Source organism: Littorina saxatilis, linkage group LG16 (genome assembly GCF_037325665.1).
Source record: "Littorina saxatilis isolate snail1 linkage group LG16, US_GU_Lsax_2.0, whole genome shotgun sequence".
In the NCBI taxonomy this organism is placed as follows: domain Eukaryota; kingdom Metazoa; phylum Mollusca; class Gastropoda; order Littorinimorpha; family Littorinidae; genus Littorina; species Littorina saxatilis.
Window position 1 is genome coordinate 4,375,910 of NC_090260.1, and position 15,925 is coordinate 4,391,834.

The 15,925-nt window shown below is 43.7% G+C and overlaps 2 protein-coding genes across 7 annotated transcripts in view; both read left to right on the top strand.

Annotated features, from left to right (window-relative positions):
* LOC138950249 (uncharacterized) overlaps nt 1-605 on the top strand; it is a 179,880-nt gene extending 179,275 nt beyond the window's left edge. The window contains exon 10 of one of the 2 annotated variants that reach the window (XM_070321982.1): nt 138-605. In XM_070321982.1, coding sequence (XP_070178083.1) covers nt 138-574 — 437 coding nt within the window. In that variant the 3' untranslated portion in view covers nt 575-605. The remainder of the gene's footprint in view (nt 1-137) is intronic. The other variant, XM_070321984.1, reaches the window with a different exon arrangement.
* LOC138950256 (uncharacterized) overlaps nt 1-15,925 on the top strand; it is a 228,632-nt gene that overhangs the window by 197,654 nt on the left and 15,053 nt on the right. Inside the window, exon 1 of one of the 5 annotated variants that reach the window (XM_070321997.1) lies at nt 7,067-7,318. The exons of 1 other annotated variant lie outside the window; for it this stretch is intronic. The gene's annotated coding sequence lies outside the window, so the exon portion shown is untranslated. 3 more of the 5 variants (XM_070321998.1, XM_070321995.1, XM_070321994.1) reach the window with 3 other exon arrangements.

Genomic DNA, 15,925 nt, shown 5'->3' on the forward strand with positions numbered 1-15,925 from the left:
GATTGTGTTGTCGTCGTTGTCGTTGTTGCTGGGGATGATGGCGTTGTCTTCATCATCGTTGTTGTTGTCGTTGCAGTTGGCGATGATGTATTTCACACCATGGCGATGTGGTGTTGACGGTGTGTGTGATGTTTCAGGTTGCCATGACCACGCTCCCCACGGGCAGGGCGGCCTCACCTTCAATGACGTCTTTGTGCTGGGTGAGATGAACTGTGACACAGACACAACGGATGATAACGACTACTCACCAGCACCCTTCATCCGGGGCCTTGAGTCACGCGGCGTCCCCACCCGTAAGGTGGCTCATAACGACACAGCGGCCGTTAGACAACTGGCGGAAATGACGTCTGCTCCCACAGGTGAAGAGAGAGCGGCAGGTAGGGGTCGAGACGAGGCGGTGACGGTGGCCAATGAGGACACAGTGTGGGGCTTGGAGAGACACGTCGTCGTCTACCTGGAGGCTGTTAATGATGATAGTGGTGATAGTCTGTATGATGCTAACTATACCGGCCGCCTGAGATCCATGTCGCGGTCCACGGCCCAGCTGATCTGGGTGAAGAATGTTGAGACATAGACAGCAACACTGAGTGACACCCACATCTCGTCACTGCCACCTCCAACACCTGTCTCTCCTTTACCGCCTCCCGGCGACCTCCAACAACAACAACAACATCAACGTCTACAACATCTACGACAACAAGTAAAACAGCAACAGACTTATTTGCTTCTTGACTTAAGACAGAACAGTACCTGCCGTCACCCCCTGTCGCTCTCTGACAACGACGACGACAACATCCTCATCGCCTCCACCACCATCACCGCCCACACCGACTCCAACAACAACAATAACTACAACAAAGACTACAACAACTAAAAGCGAGAAGTTGTATTGAGTCTATTCAACTAGAACTTAGCGCAACAGCCCTAGGAACCTGCCGCTCTCTGACAACGACGACAACATCATCATCGTCACCTCCACCACGACATCAACCACCGTCATCATCACCACCGACAAAACACCTTGCGTGAAATTTCGTCTTTATAAAACACAGGGAAAATTCATTTAGAACATTGGTTTTCCTTCAAAGTCAAGAGTTTGATGACGTCAAATCTAAACAAGGTCATCAACAAATGACGTCACAAACCTACCATTTCCTTGTTGAGTGGATAATCTGTGCGTATGGAAAGGGGCGTAAACCTGTTTACCAAAGAGAGAGAGAGAGAGAGAGAGAGAGAGAGAGAGAGAGAGAGAGAGAGAGAGAGAGAGAGAGAGAGAGAGAGAGAGAGAGAGAGAGAGAGAGAGAGAGAGAATAAATAAGATAAAATCAATATTTAAGAGCTTTATGATATAACTTATTAGCATTTGCTGCTTTTTGAACAACAAAACAAACGATGTAACGGTAACAATTAACGCATAATGTCACAATCATTTGCAATTTTAAAAAAAAGTATCATTTTTGTTTCGACAAAACAAAGAGAGAGAAAGCGAGAGAGAAAGACAGACAGAGATGAGAGAAGACATTCGTGTTCATCTCTCAATGTCTGCCACAGAGAAATGTCGGTTGACATTTTACAGAAATGAGAACACATAACACATCGCAAACAGTGTGAACACTCTGCCACTCATACCAAAGGAAATTCAACCTGAGAATATCACGTTCAGCTAACTATTGTAAATATATCCTGACGTAGCACCTGTAACATACAAACGACTATTGTTTAACTGACCATCATTTGTATAATCTAACATGTGAATAACTTTGCAATTTTTTTTAAATTTGATGTTGAGCGATGTATTGACTGTTTCCAACATTTTTTGTCGTGTACAGTTTCCTTTGTGTGAGAAAAGTAATACATTCTACGTTTGAATTTTAAAAATCTGGTTTGTTAAACTTCGATATGCATCTGTGTGAGTGTGTGTATGTGAGTGTGTGTCTGTGTGTCTGTCTGTCTGTCTGTCTGTCTGTCAAATATAACGTCATCAAAGAAAAACGTTTCATAAAGATCTGTGCTGTGATTTTGTAAGCATCGCTGAGCGCGCACATACACACACACACACACACACATTCCTCAGGGAAAAAAAATCACATTCAATCGGAAATGAACTGAATGGGGGTGACAAATATCGTGCATAAACTACAGACTGACATTTGGAGTCTCGCGCGAAACATCGCTTCGTCGGAACTAAACAACGGATCGTCACGAAATTTAACATGGTGACAGGGTCCCAGGCTAATTGCCCCCCGACAACTGCCGCCCATCGGGGAAAACATCTGCCCCCCTCCCCCCCCCCCCCCCCCCATTCTTTTCTGAGCACTCTTCGTGCAAGTTTTCACAACAGTCAATCACTAAGTGTGTGTATCTGAATATATATATATATATAGAGAGAGACTGACTAAGAGAAAGATAAAAGGAGACGCGGTCAAATCTTGTTGCATGAGGGGAGGGGGGGGGGGGGGGGGTGAAAGGACAGGTGGGGGGGGGGGGGGTATTAATGTGTATGTCACTGTGTCTAATGAGCGACGTATTGATCACTGTGTCTATATGTGTTACGGCTGGTACTTGTGTGTAAATGTATGTATGTGTGTTGTAAATGCGTGTGTTATTCTGTTCACAAACTCCCGTCTCACACACACACACAACACTCGAACAAAGCACAAAGACTAACACAATTCCTGCCCTTTGCCCTCGTACCTGTATTCAAGTAATCACAAATATTAACCAGTCATCACAACAAAATATAAATATAATATCTCATCCACTCAAAGACTCTTTCATTCAATACAACATTATTATCTCGAGTAGGATGAAAGGAAAGTCTCTCTCTCGACGATGTCGTCCTTGTTGACTCTCCGTTCAAGAATCACACATACTAAACTAATTCACATGTCGACTCACAGTTCAGTGGCCGCACACACTATTCTGGATTCGTCCAATCCGTTGCTACACCACTTAGCTGGTTACCTCACTTGCTAACTCACAGTTCAGTGGTTACAAGTTATTCTGGATTCGCACAATCCTATTCCACATACACAGTTCTGTGGGTGCGCACTCTCTTCTAGGTCGCACATGTATGTTTACTCACGAATCAGCGGGTCCGACACTTGCACCATATCACACATGATATGGGGTACACACCAGATGCAAGTTCTCCAGCGCTGCGTTACAACCCTGCGCCGACACTACTGGTCCTGGCCGCAAGGAGGGGACGCTCCTCTTCTCATCCCTCTACCCTTCGGTCGAGCGCGTCCTTGCTCCCACCGGAATGCTGTATAGAAAGTTTATGCTACCGTAAGTTTCAATTCTAAGATAAACTTCTCCACATAATAATACTTCCATTCTTTCTCAGTATTATTCAATTATCCGTCAACTACTTATGCTGTTATATTATTTACACCAGCTCATTTACAAGTAACTTCATTACAACAGAACATACCACACTCTATTCAAAATGGCTGACACAGCTCACGCTTTCCACCCATTTCACAACATGACTCTCACAGTCATTTCACAAGTTAAGGTTACTGAACAAAAATACAATTCAATAAATACCTGTATTCTCACAGCATTTGAATCATACCAGATTCATTCACAGTAGCCACTAAACAGTTGACTCACTGCTCCTTGAGAAACATCTTACAACAGCGTAGAGTAAACACACCCTCTCCCGAGAGCGATTTCAGATGTTCTACCGGCTATCAAACATGGCCGCTTCAAGGTTATCATATTTTAGTCATCTCTCATTGGCCCATAGTAGCCAATGACAATACAGGTCACAAGAGTCAGCTCACTATCTCAACATGTGACATTCCTATCACGCCGTCGAGCCGTGATGCCTAAAAGTATGGCTAGCCAATCTGTACACATTTGTTTAAACCAACTAATACTGAATTATGTACAAATCCATTTGTCACAATACGACTGTGTGCAGAGTATGTGTGTGTGGGGGGGGGGGGGCAGGAGGTACACAAGTTACCCTTGCTGTTCATCACTGTGTCGCATGAATGATGTGCTGTGTTGTGTGATGTGTTCAGAGTGGGTGGGGTGGGGGGGGGGGGGGTGGCTGAAGAAGATAAAGTACACACGTTACCCCCACTGTTCATCACTAATAAATAATAATAATGAATGAGCATTTATATAGCGCAACATCATAACTTTACAATTATGCTCTTTGCGCTTGACACATTTAAAATTAGAACACAGTTATACAAGCATTTACATCTACATTCATTGTCATGCAGCAACGCTTAATTAAAAGCATACACCATCAAACATACATTACAAGAGATTCTTCCACTAACTAAGTAATAAAAACATGAATAAAATAGGTAGTAAAAACAAGGAAATCCCAGCTGAATACCCTTAATCAAACAGAACATGTTATTAATACTGAAAAACAGCCCTAAATGTGAATACACATTATCACATTATCACTAAAACAACAAATACACTGAATGTAGCCTACTGATGGACTGAGAAAACAAAATCAGGGGTTGTATTTCTTGAAGAGGTGCGTTTTAAGTGCTCGTTTGAATGCTTGGGGTGACTGAGAGTGGCGGATGTGAAGGGGAGAGAATTCCAGTGTGTGGGTGCGCAGAAAGTAAAAGTGCGTTGTCCGTATGTTTTGGTTTTGGTGTGTGGAATGGTGAGGATGCGACAGTCAGAAGAGGCACGGAGTTGTCTTGCTGGAGAATAGACGGTGAGGAGTTTAGAGAAGTAAGCAGGAGACGAGCCAGAAAAGAAGTTAAAGCAGAGGGTGGACAGTTTGTAGTCAATGCGGGCTTGAATAGGTAACCAGTGCAGTGTGTGAAGAAGTGGTGTTGCGTGATCTCGTTTTCGTGCTTTCAGAATGAGGCGTGCTGCCGAGTTTTGGACTTTTTGTAGTTTATGCAGGAGATACAGAGGACAGCCAGAGAGAAGAGAGTTGCAGTAGTCAAGTTTAGAAAGAACAAAGGCACAGACAAGAGTGTTAGTTGTTTGAGAGGAGAGTGTGTGGCGAATGGTGCTGATCTTACGAAGCTCAAAATAAGCTGCTCTACAGACTAAAGATATATGTTTGTTAAGGGTCATGTCAGATGAAAGGGTGAATCCAAGGTTTCTAGCTGATGGGGAGAAAAGAATGTTGGTGTCGCCTACTTGAACAGAAACAGGTTGGGGAGAGGGAAATGTAGTGTTCTTCTTTTTGCACAGTAAGACTTCAGTCTTATCATCATTCATCATCGTTGTGTCGTATGATTGATGTGTTGTGTGCAGAGTGGGGGGAAAACAGGTACACACGTTACCCCCACTGTTCATCACTGTGTCGTATGATTGATGTGTTGAGTTGTGTAATGTGTGCAGAGTGGGGGGAGAACAGGTTCACAAGTTACCCCCACTGTTCATCACTGTGTCGTATGATTGATGTGCTGTGTTGTCTGGTGTGTGCAGAGTGGGGGGGGAGCAGGTACACAAGTTACCCCCACTGTTCATCACTGTGTCGTATAATTGATGTGCTGTGTTGTGTAATGTGTGCAGAGTGGGGGGTGGGGGGGGGGAGGAAGAGGAGGTACACGAGTTATCCCCACTGTTCATTACTGTGTCGTTTGATTGTTATGCTGTGTTGTGTGATGTGTGCAGAGTGGGGGGTGGGGGGGGGGGAGGAAGAGGATGTTCACAAGTTATCCCCGCTGTTCATTACTGTGTCGTGTGATTGTTATGTTGTGTTGTGTATTGTGTGCAAAGTGGGAGGGAGCAAGGAGAGGAGGTACACAAGTTACCCCCGTTGTTTATAACTGTGTAGTATGATTGGTGTGTTGTGTTGAGTAATGTGTGTAGAGTAGAGGGGGGGGGGGGAGGATGTACACAAGTTATCCCTGCCTTTTATCACTGTGTCGTATGATAAATGAGTTGTGTAGTGTGATGTGTGCAGAGTGGGAGGGGGGAGGGGGGTGGGAGAGAAGGAAGAAGACCAGTTACCCCCCCACTGTTCGTCACTGTGTCGCATGTTTGATGTGTTGTGTTGTACGAAGTGTGCATACTTTAAGCGGCTGGGGGAGAAAAAAAAGTTACCCCCATTGTTCATCACAGTGCCGTTAAACAATGTGTTGCGTTGCATAAAGAGTGCATAGTTGAGCGGGGGGGGGGGGGGGGGTAGGGGGGTACACAAGTTACCCCTGCTGTTAATCACTGTGTCGTATGATGGATTTGTTGTGTTTTGTAATGTGTGCAGAGTGGGGGAGGTGGAAGGAAGAAGAGGAGGTACACAAGTTACCCCCACTGTTCATCGAATGTTGTGTGATGTTTGCAGAGTGGGTGGGTGGGATGGGGGGGGGGGGGGGGGGGGCGGGTAGAATGAAGAAGAGGAGGTACACAAGTTACCCCCGCTGTTCATCACTGTATCGAATGTTGTGTGATGTGTGCAGAGTGGGTGGGTGGGATGAATTAAGGACCGCCTTCAGTGTATTCAATTCAACGCACCATTAACCAGTTCTCAACAGTGATGACATTCATTGTCTCATTGGTTGTTGTATGTTGGTGATCACATGGAGTTGTGGTCACATGCTTTATTATGAATTCATTGATCATATGGAGATTTGGTCACATGTTTTATTATGAATTCATTGCTCATATGGAGTTTGGGAGTTTTTCTATGTTTCATTATGAATTCATTTACCATCTGGAGTTTTTGAAGTGTTTCTATGTTTTATTATGAATTCATTTATCATATGGATTTTATTTTTATTTTTTCTTAGTTGTATTATGAATTCATTGATCATTTTGAGTTTGTTGGTGTTGTTCTATGTTTTATTATACATTTATTGATCATAGAATTATGGAGTTTTGTTTTTGTTTGTTTGATGTTTTATTATGAATTCATTTAGAGATGAAATTCAAAGTCTCATGGGTTGTTTCAGGTTGAGGATCATATGAAGTTTTGAAAGTTTTTCAGTTTTGTTTATGAATTCAAAGACTAAAACTGAGAGAAGAATTCTGAAAGAACTGCTTTAAGAATTGCTTTGGCAATTTTCCGACTTTTTATATTACCCCCTAACTTCTTCTGTCATAAGTTTATTAATATAAATGTGCCCCCAATACAACATGCGGTGTATTATCTTTTGCTGGAGGGCATAGGTCACAGCCTACTATGCCTGTTTCGTGATTAGCGGCGTGTCATGGATAGTGGCATAAAAAGGTCAGGTAAAACAGCTTGCGGTTTTCCCACAAAACAATACACCCAGTTACATTTCTTCCAGGGCGTGACCAAAAACCGACAGTGTCTATATCTCAGTTGACTGTCGTGTCTGACAAACGGTTTAGAGGCTGCGTGGAACACACTGAGGTAAGTGTCTATATCTCAGTTGACTGTCGTGTCTGACAATCGGTCTAGAGGCTGCGTGGAACACACTGAGGTAAGTGTCTATATCTCAGTTGACTGTCGTGTCTGACAATCGGTCTAGAGGCTGCGTGGAACACACTGAGGTAAGTGTCTATATCTCAGTTGACTGTCGTGTCTGACAATCGGTCTAGAGGCTGCGTGGAACACACTGAGGTAAGTGTCTATATCTCAGTTGACTGTCGTGTCTGACAATCGGTCTAGAGGCTGCGTGGAACACACTGAGGTAAGTGTCTATATCTCAGTTGATTGTCGTGTCTGACAATCGGTCTAGAGGCTGCGTGGAACACACTGAGGTAAGTGTCTATATCTCAGTTGACTGTCGTGTCTGACAATCGGTTTAGAGACTGCGTGGAACACACTGAGGTAAGTGTCTATATCTCAGTTGACTGTCGTGTCTGACAATCGGTCTAGAGGCTGCGTGGAACACACTTCTGAGGTAAGTGTCTATATCTCAGTTGACTGTCGTGTCTGAGAATCGGTTTAGAGGCAGCGTGGAACACACTGAGGTAAGTGTCTATATCTCAGTTGACTGTCGTGTCTGACAATCGGTCTAGAGGCTGCGTGGAACACACTGAGGTAAGTGTCTATATCTCAGTTGACTGTCGTGTCTGACAATCGGTCTAGAGGCTGCGTGGAACACACTGAGGTAAGTGTCTATATCTCAGTTGACTGTCGTGTCTGACAATCGGTCTAGAGGCTGCGTGGAACACACTTCTGAGGTGAGTGATTTGCGAGGGTTGTTGTTTGTTTAAGTGGAATTGTACGGTTTTTTTATTCCCCCGAAATCGGCGTATGCTGCCTGAATGGCGGTGTAAAAACGGTCATACACGTAGAAATCCACTCGTGCAAAAACATGAGTGAACGTGGGAGTTTCAGCCCATGAACAAAGAAGAAGAAGAAATACGTTTTTCATTATCTAAACAAAAAAACGACATATTTTTATATTGTGCTTTAGAAGAAACATTGTTCGGAACGATTAGAACTACCTTGTGTTCAAAAAGTTAAAGGCTGACATAGTCCTATTTATTTAGTTTAATTACTTCCAGGGCTTTTCCCGTCGTTGCGGGGATGTATAAATGAAGCTTCCTGCAAAGTTTTAGGTTTGAAGTCCTTACCAATTACGAGAAATAATTAATTCTTTATTGCATTGTTTAGCAACAGTTCTCCAGGACTTGGGCTATGTTTAGACCGTTGACGTCACTTCGTGACGTTTCGTAAACCAAAGATGGCGTTTGAGACTGTTCTGTTTACATTCGACACTATCAACACCACTTTGCAATACTGAAATAATGTTGTATCGATTGGAGATTGGATTTCCCTTCTTTGAGTCATGTGACGTCAGAGGCCGACAAAACTTTATAATTTGGCTTTTCAGGTTGACCGAAACTTCAAAGGAACTCAAAAAAAAAACGTCATGTGTTTGATTGCTTGTGTGTGTGCTGTTCAATGTCAAAACATCAACAAAGTGAGTACATGACGTGTGTTTTGTAGTTCCTTTGAAGTTTCGGTCAACCTGAAACGCCCAAATATGAAGCTTATGTGTTTGATTGCTATGTGGATTGCATGCATGTGTGTGTGTGCTCGTTCAATCGTCAAAACAACAACAAAGTCATAAGTACCTGAAAGGAATTCGATCGATACATAAATGTTATTTGCGTGTTTGACCAAAATATGACATTTTACACAGATCTCGACAGTCATTGTTCACCTCGACCGCTAGCGCGGTCTCGGAGAACAATGACTGTCTCGATCTGTGTAAAATGTCATATTTTGGTCAAACACGCAAATAACGTATAGGGTGTTTGAAAGCTACAGCCAATCTATATCCCCTTAGGTACAGTTGTATAACATTATTGGCACATGTAAACAATATGAATTAATTAATGAACGCCACGTATATGGCAGCCTTTAAGGGCTACTCGAGCCAATCTATATCCCCTTAGGTACAGTTTTATAACATTATTGGCACATGTAAACAATATGAATTAATTAATGAACGCTGAGAATATGGCAGCCTTTAAGTGCTACTCGAGCCAATCTATATCCCCTTAGGTACAGTTTTATAACATTATTGGCACATGTAAACAATATGAATTAATTAATGAACGCTGAGAATATGGCAGCCTTTAAGTGCTACTCGAGCCAATCTATATCCCCTTAGGTACAGTTTTATAACATCATTGGCACATGTAAACAATATGAATTAATTAATGAACGCTACGAATATGGCAGCCTTTAAGTGCTACTCGAGCCAATCTATATCCCCGTAGGTACAGTTTTATAACATCATTGGCACATGTAAACAATATGAATTAATTAATGAACGCTACGAATATGGCAGCCTTTAAGTGATACTCGAGCCAATCTATATCCCCTTAGGTACAGTTTTATAACATTATTGGCACATGTAAACAATATGAATTAATTAATGAACGCTACGAATATGGCAGCCTTTAAGTGCTACTCGAGCCAATCTATATCCCCTTAGGTACAGTTTTATAACATTATTGGCACATGTGAACAATATGAATTAATTAATGAACGCTACGAATATGGCAGCCTTTAAGTGCTACTCGCACTGGTTTTTGCTCTACCCTAGTAAATATTGAGTTTTGTAACCTAACACTCATAAATATCAAGCCACCACACTGACCTCTCTAGCCACCACACTGACCTCTCTAGCCACCACACTGACCTCTCTAGCCACCACACTGACCTCTCTAGCCACCACACTGACCTCTCTAGCCACCACACTGACCTCTCTAGCCACCACACTGACCTCTCTAGCCACCACACTGACCTCTCTAGCCAGTGACGTGTGCTGGGTGCACGTGTTACACCTGTCTAGTTCTGTCTCACGACCAACTGTTGCTGGCGGAGAGGACACAAGCAAGGCAAGGTTGTCTCTGTTCCATTCAGTCTGACAGTAAATGTGTCCCTTGAGATGTCAGTCTGACAGTAAATGTGTCCCTTGAGATGTCAGTCTGACAGTAAATGTGTCCCTTGAGATGTCAGTCTGACAGTAAATGTGTCCCTTGAGATGTCAGTCTGACAGTAAATGTGTCCCTTGAGATGTCAGTCTGACAGTAAATGTGTCCCTTGAGATGTCAGTCTGACAGTAAATGTGTCCCTTGAGATGTCAGTCTGACAGTAAATGTGTCCCTTGAGATGTCAGTCTGACAGTAAATGTGTCCCTTGAGATGTCAGTCTGACAGTAAATGTGTCCCTTGAGATGTCAGTCTGACAGTAATGGTGTCCCTTGAGATGTCAGTCTGACAGTAAAGGTGTCCCTTGAGATGTCAGTCTGACAGTAAATGTGTCCCTTGAGATGTCAGTCTGACAGTAAATGTGTCCCTTGAGATGTCAGTCTGACAGTAAATGTGTCCCTTGAGATGTCAGTCTGACAGTAAATGTGTCCCTTGAGATGTCAGTCTGACAGTAAATGTGTCCCTTGAGATGTCAGTCTGACAGTAAATGTGTCCCTTGAGATGTCAGTCTGACAGTAAATGTGTCCCTTGAGATGTCAGTCTGACAGTAAATGTGTCCCTTGAGATATCAGTCTGACAGTAAATGTGTCCCTTGAGATGTCAGTCTGACAGTAAATGTGTCCCTTGAGATGTCAGTCTGACAGTAATGGTGTCCCTTGAGATGTCAGTCTGACAGTAAAGGTGTCCCTTGAGATGTCAGTCTGACAGTAAATGTGTCCCTTGAGATGTCAGTCTGACAGTAAATGTGTCCCTTGAGATGTCAGTCTGACAGTAAATGTGTCCCTTGAGATGTCAGTCTGACAGTAAATGTGTCCCTTGAGATGTCAGTCTGACAGTAAATGTGTCCCTTGAGATGTCAGTCTGACAGTAAATGTGTCCCTTGAGATGTCAGTCTGACAGTAAATGTGTCCCTTGAGATGTCAGTCTGACAGTAAATGTGTCCCTTGAGATGTCAGTCTGACAGTAAATGTGTCCCTTGAGATGTCAGTCTGACAGTAAATGTGTCCCTTGAGATGTCAGTCTGACAGTAAATGTGTCCTTTGAGATGTCAGTCTGACAGTAAATGTGTCCCTTGAGATGTCAGTCTGACAGTAAATGTGTCCCTTGAGATATCAGTCTGACAGTAAATGTGTCCCTTGAGATGTCAGTCTGACAGTAAATGTGTCCCTTGAGATGCCAGTCTGACAGTAAATGTGTCCCTTGAGATGTCAGAAAAAAAGATAAGCATTTTAGGATGGAAAGTTTTTGTGTGAAAATATTGTCCAAAGTATGATTGTCTCGCATGTGTGTTCTGTGCAAGCGGCTGGACGTGTTGCCAGAGAAGTATTTGTCTCGTCTTACTTAGTGTGTGTGCACTGAAAGGACCGCTGGGTGGACATATCTGTGAATGTAACGAATTGTTTTGTCAATAACAAACGTTCCAACAACTTGTTTTGTCAATAACAAACGTTCCAACAACTTGTTTTGTCAATAACAAACGTTCCAACAACTTGTTTTGTCAATAACAAACGTTCCAACAACTTGTTTTGTCAATAACAAACGTTCCAACAACTTGTTTTGTCAATAACAAACGTTCCAACAACTTGTTTTGTCAATAACAAACGTTCCAACAACTTGTTTTGTTTATTCTGAATGGTGGAAGGTTGGCAGTCTCTTTGTTTTTCGATCTGTTTCAATGCAGTCCTCGGTCATGTTCTGTCCTATGAGTGTGACAGTCTGATCTGTTTCAATGACAGTCCTCGGTCATGTTCTGTCCTATGAGTGTGACAGTCTGATCTGTTTCAATGCAGTCCTCGGTCATGTTCTGTCCTATGAGTGTGACAGTCTGATCTGTTTCAATGCAGTCCTCGGTCATGTTCTGTCCTATGAGTGTGACAGTCTGATCTGTTTCAATGGCAGTCCTCGGTCATGTTCTGTCCTATGAGTGTGACAGTCTGATCTGTTTCAATGTTCTGTCCTATGAGTGTGACAGTCTGATCTGTTTCAATGACAGTCCTCGGTCATGTTCTGTCCTATGAGTGTGACAGTCTGATCTGTTTCAATGCAGTCCTCGGTCATGTTCTGTCCTATGAGTGTGACAGTCTGATCTGTTTCAATGCAGTCCTCGGTCATGTTCTGTCCTATGGGTGTGACAGTCTGATCTGTTTCAATGCAGTCCTCGGTCATGTTCTGTCCTATGAGTGTGACAGTCTGATCTGTTTCAATGACAGTCCTCGGTCATGTTCTGTCCTATGAGTGTGACAGTCTGATCTGTTTCAATGCACTCCTCGGTCATGTTCTGTCCTATGAGTGTGACAGTCTGATCTGTGTCAATGACAGTCCTCGGTCATGTTCTGTCCTATGAGTGTGACAGTCTGATCTGTTTCAATGACAGTCCTCGGTCATGTCCTGTCCTATGAGTGTGACAGTCTGATATGTTTCAATGACAGTCCTCGGTCATGTCCTGTCCTATGAGTGTGACAGTCTGATCTGTTTCAATGCAGTCCTCGGTCATGTCCTGTTCTATGAGTGTGACAGTCTGATCTGTGTCAATGACAGTCCTCGGTCATGTTCTGTCCTATGAGTGTGACAGTCTGATCTGTGTCAATGCAGTCCTCGGTCATGTTCTGTCCTATGAGTGTGACAGTCTGATCTGTTTCAATGACAGTCATCGGTCATGTTCTGTCTTATGAGTGTGACAGTCTGATCTGTTTCAATGACAGTCCTCGGTCATGTTCTGTCCTATGAGTGTGACAGTCTGATCTGTTTCAATGTACTCCTCGGTCATGTTCTGTCCTATGAGTGTGACAGTCTGATCTGTTTCAATGACAGTCCTCGGTCATGTTCTGTCCTATGGGTGTGACAGTCTGATCTGTTTCAATGACAGTCCTCGGTCATGTTCTGTCCTATGGGTGTGGCAGTCTGATCTGTTTCAATGACAGTCCTCGGTCATGTTCTGTCCTATGAGTGTGACAGTCTGATCTGTTTCAATGCAGTCCTCGGTCATGTTCTGTCCTGTGGGTGTGACAGTCTGATCTGTTTCAATGACAGTCCTCGGTCATGTTCTGTCCTATGGGTGTGACAGTCTGATCTGTTTCAATGACAGTCATCGGTCATGTTCTGTCCTATGAGTGTGACAGTCTGATCTATTTCAATGACAGTCCTCGGTCATGTTCTGTCCTATGGGTGTGACAGTCTGATCTGTTTCAATGACAGTCCTCGGTCATGTTCTGTCCTATGAGTGTGACAGTCTGATCTGTTTCAATGACAGTCCTCGGTCATGTTCTGTCCTATGGGTGTGACAGTCTGATCTGTTTCAATGCAGTCCTCGGTCATGTTCTGTCCTATGAGTGTGACAGTCTGATCTGTTTCAATGCAGTCCTCGGTCATGTTCTGTCCTTTGAGTGTGACAGTCTGATCTGTTTCAATGACAGTCCTCGGTCATGTTCTGTCCTATGAGTGTGACAGTCTGATCTGTTTCAATGCACTCCTCGGTCATGTTCTGTCCTATGAGTGTGACAGTCTGATCTGTTTCAATGCAGTCCTCGGTCATGTTCTGTCCTATGAGTGTGACAGTCTGATCTGTTTCAATGCAGTCCTCGGTCATGTTCTGTCCTATGAGTGTGACAGTCTGATCTGTTTCAATGACACTCCTCGGTCATGTTCTGTCCTATGAGTGTGACAGTCTGATCTGTTTCAATGACAGTCCTCGGTCATGTTCTGTCCTATGGGTGTGCCAGTCTGATCTGTTTCAATGACAGTCCTCGGTCATGTTCTGTCCTATGAGTGTGACAGTCTGATCTGTTTCAATGCAGTCCTCGGTCATGTTCTGTCCTATGGGTGTGACAGTCTGATCTGTTTCAATGACAGTCCTCGGTCATGTTCTGTCCTATGAGTGTGACAGTCTGATCTATTTCAATGACAGTCCTCGGTCATGTTCTGTCCTATGAGTGTGACAGTCTGATCTGTTTCAATGCAGTCCTCGGTCATGTTCTGTCCTATGAGTGTGACAGTCTGATCTGTTTCAATGACAGTCCTCGGTCATGTTCTGTCCTATGAGTGTGACAGTCTGATCTGTTTCAATGCAGTCCTCGGTCATGTTCTGTCCTATGAGTGTGACAGTCTGATCTGTTTCAATGCACTCCTCGGTCATGTCCTGTCCTATGAGTGTGACAGTCTGATCTGTTTCAATGCAGTCCTCGGTCATGTTCTGTGCTATGGGTGTGACAGTCTGATCTGTTTCAATGCAGTCCTTGGTCATGTTCTGTCCTATGAGTGTGACAGTCTGATCTGTTTCAATGACAGTCCTCGGTCATGTTCTGTCCTATGGGTGTGCCAGTCTGATCTGTTTCAATGCAGTCCTCGGTCATGTTCTGTCCTATGAGTGTGACAGTCTGATCTGTTTCAATGCAGTCCTCGGTCATGTTCTGTCCTATGAGTGTGACAGTCTGATCTGTTTCAATGCAGTCCTCGGTCATGTTCTGTCCTATGAGTGTGACAGTCTGATCTGTTTCAATGACAGTCCTCGGTCATGTTTCTGTCCTATGAGTGTGACAGTCTGATCTGTTTCAATGCAGTCCTCGGTCATGTTCTGTCCTATGAGTGTGACAGTCTGATCTATTTCAATGACAGTCCTCGGTCATGTTCTGTCCTATGAGTGTGACAGTCTGATCTGTTTCAATGCAGTCCTCGGTCATGTTCTGTCCTATGAGTGTGACAGTCTGATCTGTTTCAATGACAGTCCTCGGTCATGTTCTATCCTATGAGTGTGACAGTCTGATCTGTTTCAATGACAGTCCTCGGTCATGTTCTGTCCTATGGGTGTGACAGTCTGATCTGTTTCAATGACAGTCCTCGGTCATGTTCTGTCCTATGAGTGTGACAGTCTGATCTGTTTCAATGCAGTCCTCGGTCATGTTCTGTCCTATGAGTGTGACAGTCTGATCTGTTTCAATGCAGTCCTCGGTCATGTTCTGTCCTATGAGTGTGACAGTCTGATCTGTTTCAATGACAGTCCTCGGTCATGTTCTGTCCTATGAGTGTGACAGTCTGATCTGTTTCAATGCAGTCCTCGGTCATGTTCTGTCCTATGAGTGTGACAGTCTGATCTGTTTCAATGCAGTCCTCGGTCATGTTCTGTCCTATGAGTGTGACAGTCTGATCTGTTTCAATGACAGTCCTCGGTCATGTTCTGTCCTAAGGGTGTGACAGTCTGATCTGTTTCAATGCAGTCCTCGGTCATGTTCTGTCCTGTGGGTGTGACAGTCTGATCTGTTTCAATGACAGTCCTCGGTCATGTTCTGTGCTATGGGTGTGACAGTCTGATCTGTTTCAATGACAGTCATCGGTCATGTTCTGTCCTATGAGTGTGACAGTCTGATCTATTTCAATGACAGTCCTCGGTCATGTTCTGTGCTATGGGTGTGACAGTCTGATCTGTTTCAATGACAGTCATCGGTCATGTTCTGTCCTATGAGTGTGACAGTCTGATCTATTTCAATGACAGTCCTCGGTCATGTTCTGTCCTATGGGTGTGACAGTCTGATCTGTTTCAATGCAGTCCTCGGTCATGTTCTGTCCTATG